Here is a 7,423-nt window from a genome sequence, read left to right on the forward strand (position 1 = left end):
CTGAACTAGGGAGGCCTCAGCCGCGGACTACAGACGTTCTTTTTGAAGGCTGACTAGTGTGCCGGTTGCTGGCTTTGTTGTTGGCTTAAAACTTTGAGGCTCGACCATCTGTAGGCTGGCATATGTTTGCCGGCCGCTGACTTTGTTGCCGGTATGAACTATGACCGTTGGTGTGAGCTACGTCCTTGTTGCTTTGTTATTTGCAAAAAATTACCTGCAGTCGAACAAGATAGAGTCGATATGTGCATTAAGGAAAATGGTTGGACGCCGCTCCATTGCTCGACCCAAACGGATAAAATATAAAACAAACGGACGTCCCTTTAAGATCGTGCGTTGAAGTTGGGCCGAGTCTCTCTGTTGGAGGGGTGTTAAGCGGGAACATGCAGGCGGAGCAAACCTGCGAAGCAAACCTGCGGCCAAGCCAGCGGACGCACAGCGAGTGGGCAGAAAAATGATCCGCCAGGCGCTGTTAAAATACAGCCCTGCTCGGTTCCCGAAGCGCGGATTCCGACGATAAAAATCGAAGCAGTTCGTGGCGAGCTTGTCGGTTTGGACCTCTGTTTTTCCTCCCGTGGTTTACTTCCACTACTTCGGTCGCCGTCCGGCCAAGTCCAACAAGAAATGAAAAAAAAAACGTGTAGTACTTCCAGGTCGAGGTCAGCTTTTGTTCGCACACAAAGACGTTCCGAACATTCTTTAACTGCGAATCAACCTGTGGTTGAGTTGGTTAAGTGGACAATGGTATCCCCAACCCATCAGGGTTTAAATCCTGGTGCTCGCATTATTCCTGGATTTATTTCAGGATTTTCGGCGATGCACTTTCAGTGGGAGGAGACGTTCCCGTCAACGACGAGGCGCCTACGGTGATTTCGTAAATCTCAAGATGATATGCCGGCTCAGTCTCTCAGAGATGCTCATAGGTGTAGGGTGTGCGTGTGTGAGTTCATAGGGGTGAGTGTATGCGCATGTATATGAGCGTTTGTGTCTGTATTGATGCTCAAAAAGAACATTCTTTAACTCGCAAGAAAAAAAGAGCATTTATTTCGCGGCTATCTTATTTTTTACCGCACATTCTTCACGGGTGGCTTCTGGCTTGCCGCCGGAGCACTCCTTGACCGGCGCCACATCAAATCCAACGCAGAGACAGCGAAAGATACGGCGCCGGATAGATTGCTGCGGCTCTGATCTGATCTGACCCTTGCCGTATGAGGAGGAATATTCACCGCTACGCGCGCAGCCTAGCAGATTCTCTTTCTGCCTGGTTTCACCTCATTTGTGGCAATTTTGGGCGTGCCTTTTCCCGATTCCGTTATGGACGGACGGATGGATGGATGGCTCGGGATTTGGCGGAAAGCGAAGGACGGGGAGCGGACACGTCAGTCACGGCCTCCCTTCTTTCCCCATACGGCCCGGGCGAGTCCATTTCTTTCGCCTCACGACGTACGAACGGCGCGCGGGAGTTCCCCGATCGTAGGGGCAAAAACCGTCTCGCCGTCGCTTCGGTTGGGATTGTGGATCGACGGCTCATGTTTCTCCACCACAGTAAATGAAAAGTGTCTTTTTTTAACATCAGTACAGACACAAGCGCTCATATACACACGCATGCACTCATCCCTATGAACGCACACACATACACCTTTTTCTTAAAATTTACGAAGTCACCGTAGGCACCTCGTCGTCGATGAGAACATCTCGTCCCACTGAATGCGCATCGCCGAAAATCCTGAAATAAATGCGAGCACCGGGATTTGAACCCTGGTGGACTAGGGATACCACAATTCCTCTAATCATCCAATCATAGATTGGTTCGCGTTCATTGTGTGGATTAAGACGTTACTGATACTGGTGTGGAAACCATGTCGTGAGGTGCATCGCACGCGATGAAGCGGATCGGCCGACCACAACCAGGAACCATTTGTCTGTCCCTTGATCCATCCGAGCCATGCCGGGACCCTTGTATCTTATTTACTTATTTTTTTACTAAATGACCATTTTGTAAACTTAATCCATCCATCAAAAAATTTATTCGGGTGTGGTTAGGTCTCGGTCGACTAAGACCTAACAAAGTTTAAGTCAAATGATATACTCCCTCCATTTTTATATACAATACCACAATCAAAATTACAATTTGCAACTATACAAGGCCACAAACATCAATCGAGACAAAAATGATGATGTTTGCCTCGTACTAGTAGAAAAGACATTAATTATCTTTGCATGCATGTATGTGAGAGAAGTTTGGTTTGCACGCGCCTCATTAATTAACTAAAACAAGTGAGAGCATTGACTTGTTGTAGGTAGGACAGAAAAATATGCATTAATTAATACGACAAACAAGGAGACAAGCTAGCTTGCAATATTGTCTTAAGCACACATTTACTTTTGTCTTGGTACCTGTAATATGAGTTTGTTGCCTTGTATACAAAAATGAAGGAAGTAGTATGTAAGAAGAAAAAAAAACGAAAAAAATACATGAATCTCCATGCAAAATCAATGGAAGACACTACCGACTGCGATACAACGAAGTCTCGGCAGTCGACTCAGACGTAGCAAGACTGTATTTCAAAATCTGGTCTCAAAAAAAGAAGAAGAGGATTTAGTTTCCAGAAGGGCCATTTAGTACGGATGTGGAACGGTACCCGTGCCGGGCGTAAGTAGATGTACGCGTATGTGTGGCGTACCTGTCCCCATACGCCATAAACAATCGCCCGGCGCATGCACTGCATCTGCTCCTCACCAACTCGCCCGCATCGCAGTCGCAGCCTCCTCCTCCGAGCCACGATGCAGGGGAGGGCGTCGGATAAAAGCAAGGGAACAAGGGATGGTCCAAACAAAGCTTGGGCCGCGCTGCCCTCTCGCCTAAATAAACCTCTCCCCCACGCACTCCCCCACTCCACCACACACCCTCACCAGCTCGCCCGCAGAGTGAGCCGAGGCCGAGAGCAGGAGCGCGAGAGGAAGAAGCAGAGGAGGTCGGGCAAGATGATCACGGGCACGGACTTCTACCACGTGATGACGGCGGTGGTGCCGCTGTACGTGGCCATGATCCTCGCCTACGGCTCCGTCAAGTGGTGGGGCATCTTCACGCCGGACCAGTGCTCCGGGATCAACCGCTTCGTCGCGCTCTTCGCCGTGCCGCTCCTCTCCTTCCACTTCATCTCCACCAACAACCCCTACACCATGAACCTGCGCTTCATCGCCGCCGACACGCTGCAGAAGCTCATGATGCTCGCCATGCTCACCGCCTGGAGCCACCTCTCCCGCCGCGGCAGCCTCGAGTGGACCATCACCCTCTTCTCCCTCTCCACGCTCCCCAACACGCTCGTCATGGGCATCCCGCTGCTCAAGGGCATGTACGGCGACTTCTCCGGCAGCCTCATGGTGCAGATCGTCGTCCTCCAGTGCATCATCTGGTACACCCTCATGCTCTTCATGTTCGAGTACCGCGGCGCCCGCATGCTCATCACCGAGCAGTTCCCCGACACCGCCGGCGCCATCGCCTCCATCGTCGTCGACCCGGACGTCGTCTCGCTCGACGGCCGGAGTAACGCCATCGAGACGGAGGCTGAGGTCAAGGAGGACGGCAAGATTCACGTCACCGTCCGCCGCTCCAGCGCCTCCCGCTCCGACATCTACTCCAGGCGCTCCATGGGCTTCTCCAGCACCACGCCGCGCCCCAGCAACCTCACCAACGCCGAGATCTACTCGCTGCAGTCGTCGCGGAACCCCACGCCCAGGGGCTCCAGCTTCAACCACACCGACTTCTACTCCATGGTCGGCCGCAGCTCCAACTTCGGCGCCGCCGACGCGTACGGCATCCGCACCGGCGCCACGCCGCGCCCGTCCAACTACGAGGAGGACGCGCCCAAGCCCAAGCACCCGGCGCCCGGGGCGGGGCACTACCCGGCGCCCAACCCGGCCGTGGCCGCGGCGCCCAAGGGGCCCAAGAAGCCGGCCGCCAACGGGCAGGCCAAGGGCGAGGACCTCCACATGTTCGTCTGGAGCTCCAGCGCGTCGCCGGTGTCGGACGTCTTCGGCGGCGGCGCGCCGGACTACAACGACGCGGCGGCCGCCAAGTCCCCCCGCAAAAGTAGCAATCCCTCTCACCAGTCACCGCGCACACGCTCGATTTGCTGCTGCTTTCGTGGGCTAATTTGTCCGCGCAATTCTTGCTTTCTTTATTGCCACCACCATTGCAGTGGACGGAGCCAAGGAGAGGGATGACTACAACGTGGAGCGAGACGACTTCAGCTTCGGGAACAGGGGCGCGCTGGACCGGGACGCGGAGGCCGGCGACGAGAAGGCCATGACGGCGGACCCGAACAATGCGATGGGCGCGGGGCCGACGGCGATGCCGCCGACGAGCGTGATGACGCGGCTGATCCTGATCATGGTGTGGCGCAAGCTCATCCGCAACCCCAACACCTACTCCAGCCTCATCGGCCTCATCTGGTCGCTCGTCTGCTTCAGGTCCGTCCGTACGCGGCCCCTCGCCAACCAATCCGGCAAAGGAGTGATCGGCATTAATCGCGATTCTGACGCGCTTGTCTCGTTGCCGCCGCTGCAGGTGGAACTTCACGATGCCGGCAATCGTCCTGGGATCCATCTCCATCCTGTCGGATGCGGGGCTAGGAATGGCCATGTTCAGCCTCGGTCGGTATTCCATGCTTCCTTCCTGCTGCTGCTGCTGCTGCCACCATTTCGTCCTATGCAACAGTGGGCGGCTGGGTTCTTCTCGCTGACCTGATCCGGTGTGTGGCGAACGTGCAGGTCTGTTCATGGCGCTGCAGCCGCGGATCATCGCGTGCGGGAACAAGGTGGCGACGTACGCCATGGCGGTGCGGTTCCTCGCCGGGCCGGCCGTCATGACCGCCGCCTCCTTCGCCGTGGGCCTCCGCGGCACGCTCCTGCACGTCGCCATCGTCCAGGTACTCGCTTTGGTTTCAACGATCCAGTCGAGTCGATGGGGTGAAATGAAAAGCAGGGGATAAACAAGGAGCGGAAAGCCCTGGCGTGCCCGTGTCCCTTCTTTTCCCCGGCCCCCTCGTGCTCCTGCTTTCGCGCCACCAAAAGCCCCCACTTTTCCTCTAACCTTTTCCTCTCCGGCTCCGGCCGCACGACAGGCCGCGCTGCCGCAGGGCATTGTCCCCTTCGTCTTCGCCAAGGAGTACAGCGTGCACCCCGACATCCTCAGCACGGCGTAAGTACCGCCATTCTCGCCGACAAGACGCTCCGGTCCGGCAAGATGCTCACCATTTCCTTCCCGCTTGGCTTTGCAGGGTCATATTCGGCATGCTCATCGCCCTGCCCATCACGCTCGTCTACTACATCCTGCTCGGCCTGTGAGCGGGCGCCGCATGTAAAGATCCGTCGCTTCGCTACCGCAGGCTCAGGAGCGGCAGAGGAGGAGGAGGACGCGTGCTTGGAGCACGAGGGGGGCTCTTCATTTTTCTTCCCCTCTCTCTCTCTAGAGCAGCAGGATAATGGCGGCGCTCCTAGCTAGGTAGGACAATGGCGAGAGTTGATCAACGACACTCAGAAGGGCACGGGAAGAAGAAAGTGCAAGTACAGAGAAGCTTGGGCGGGGGGCAGGGGTCGGGTTCAGGTCGCGGAATGGCTGGGTTGTGAAAGCGGTTTGCGAGTTTTGGTGCCTGACCCCTGTAAAATGGATGCCGTTCTGATAGTAACTGACCTTGATTGTGTTGTTCATTGATTTCATTTCTTGGCGTTCCTGACCTGAGATGAAAGATGCTCCCTCCGGCTTCATTGCTCGGATGATTGCGATGGAATTCATCCCACTGTCGTGCTGATGAAGAGCTTTTGATTTCTTACAAGTGTGCACGCACAGCGCCAAATCGTTATAGTAACAGTGATGAGCAGCTGGCATGGCTGTGCTTGATTAAGTTGAGGCCACAGGAACGCATGGGCGACGCCGGCCATTCAAATCAGTGACCCCTGGCTGATTTGATATGACGTGCTGCCGGCTACAGTTGTGTGCGGCCAATTAGTGTCCGGACGACTTAGTTGCATGCGTGGAGACGCCACCGTGAAAACAGGTACCGGTTCCATTTGTAATGAAGAAGCCTTTCCTCCAATGGAAGTAAGCAGCTATAAGAGCAACTCCAACGGGCGACATAAACGGACGGCGATTTCATCTTTTTTTGTCCGTTTGGGTCGGCCGCCCGCCCGGCGTCCGCCCTGTTTTTGATATGGGTCGATAGCACGTCCAACACGTCGACTGCGGTGTGGCCGGCTGGCCGTCAAATTTTACATTGATTTGCATTCAACATATTGTTAAATGAAAATGTTTTTAACAAGCCAAATAGTCTGGCCGCCCAAATAAATAGTATAGTTTTACAAGTCAAAAACAAATAAAAATGTTTCACGTAGTTTTGCAATCGAATAAAAAAATACATCTATTGATTGCCAACATGAGCCCACATATGCTCAACTAAATCATTTTACAATTGCACGTGAGTTTCCCAATCATGCATGTCTTCATAAAATTGAGTGAACTGCTCAAATGTTGCCGCTACTCCATGCTCAGGCACAACATTCTCACCCTGAAACTGAAAGCCTTGATCGTATAGACGTTCCGGGCGCTCGTCTTCTACGATCATATTGTGCATGATCACACAAGCAGTCATCACCTCCCACAGTTTCTGCGTGCTCCAAGTATTAGCAGGATACCGAACAATGCCCCATCGAGATTGCAAAACACCAAAGGCACGCTCGACATCCTTTCTAGCACTCTCTTGCTCTTGGGAAAATCTTTTCCTTTTCTCTCCGACAGGGTTGGGTATTGTCTTGACAATAGTGGTCAACTGAGGATAGATACCGTCACCCAGATAGTACCCTTTGTCATAGTTGTGGCCGTTGACAGTAAAGTTCACCGGTGGGCTGTTGCCTTCGGCAAGCCTAGCAAACACCGGCGAGCGCTGAAGCACGTTGATATCATTGTGTGATCCAGCTATGCCAAAGAAAGAGTGACAGATCCAGAGATCTTGAGACGCCACGACCTCTAGTATGACAGTGCAATGTTGGAGAACGTTGCAGAAAACAAAAATTTTCCTACTCGTTTCACCAAGATCCATCTAGGAGTTCATCTAGCAACGAGTCATCGGATGCATCTACATACCTTTGTAGATCGCGTGCGGAAACGTTCAAAGAACGGTGATGATGTAGTCGAACACGACGTGATCCAAATCACCGATGACCAAGCGCCGAACGGACGACACCTCCGCGTTCAACACACGTACGGGACGGGAGACGTCTCCTCCTTCTTGATCCAGCAAGGGGAAGGAGAGGTTGATGAAGATCCAGCAGCACGACGGTGTGGTGGTGGATGCAGGGCGTCACAGTAGCAGGGCTTCGCCTATACTACGAGAGAGAGATGTAACGGGGAGAGAGAGGGAGGCGCCAG

The 7,423-nt window shown here is 53.9% G+C and overlaps 1 protein-coding gene across 1 annotated transcript; it reads left to right on the plus strand.

Annotated features, from left to right (window-relative positions):
* The first annotated feature begins 2,820 nt into the window (after window positions 1–2,820).
* On the plus strand, window positions 2,821–5,718 carry LOC125514614 (auxin efflux carrier component 1a). Its single transcript, XM_048679948.1, has 6 exons — window positions 2,821–4,090; window positions 4,200–4,470; window positions 4,568–4,653; window positions 4,771–4,928; window positions 5,124–5,200; window positions 5,280–5,718. Exons 1-6 carry the CDS (start codon window positions 2,983–2,985, stop codon window positions 5,344–5,346), a joined length of 1,767 nt encoding a protein of 588 aa, XP_048535905.1. The 5' UTR covers window positions 2,821–2,982; the 3' UTR covers window positions 5,347–5,718.
* The last annotated feature ends 1,705 nt before the right edge of the window (window positions 5,719–7,423 follow it).

Source organism: Triticum urartu, chromosome 6 (assembly GCF_003073215.2).
Source record: "Triticum urartu cultivar G1812 chromosome 6, Tu2.1, whole genome shotgun sequence".
Classification (NCBI taxonomy): Eukaryota; Viridiplantae; Streptophyta; class Magnoliopsida; order Poales; family Poaceae; genus Triticum; species Triticum urartu.

What these genes read in the sequence shown, in the direction of transcription:
- LOC125514614 (XM_048679948.1), top strand. Translation starts at nt 2,983, where the DNA reads ATGATCACGGGCACGGACTTCTACCACGTGATGACGGCGGTGGTGCCG. An exon ending in TGCACGTCGCCATCGTCCAG is followed by an intron (nt 4,929 to 5,123) that starts GTACTCGCTTTG and finishes GCCGCACGACAG; the next exon opens with GCCGCGCTGCCGCAGGGCAT. An exon ending in CCCGACATCCTCAGCACGGC is followed by an intron (nt 5,201 to 5,279) that starts GTAAGTACCGCC and finishes TTGGCTTTGCAG; the next exon opens with GGTCATATTCGGCATGCTCA.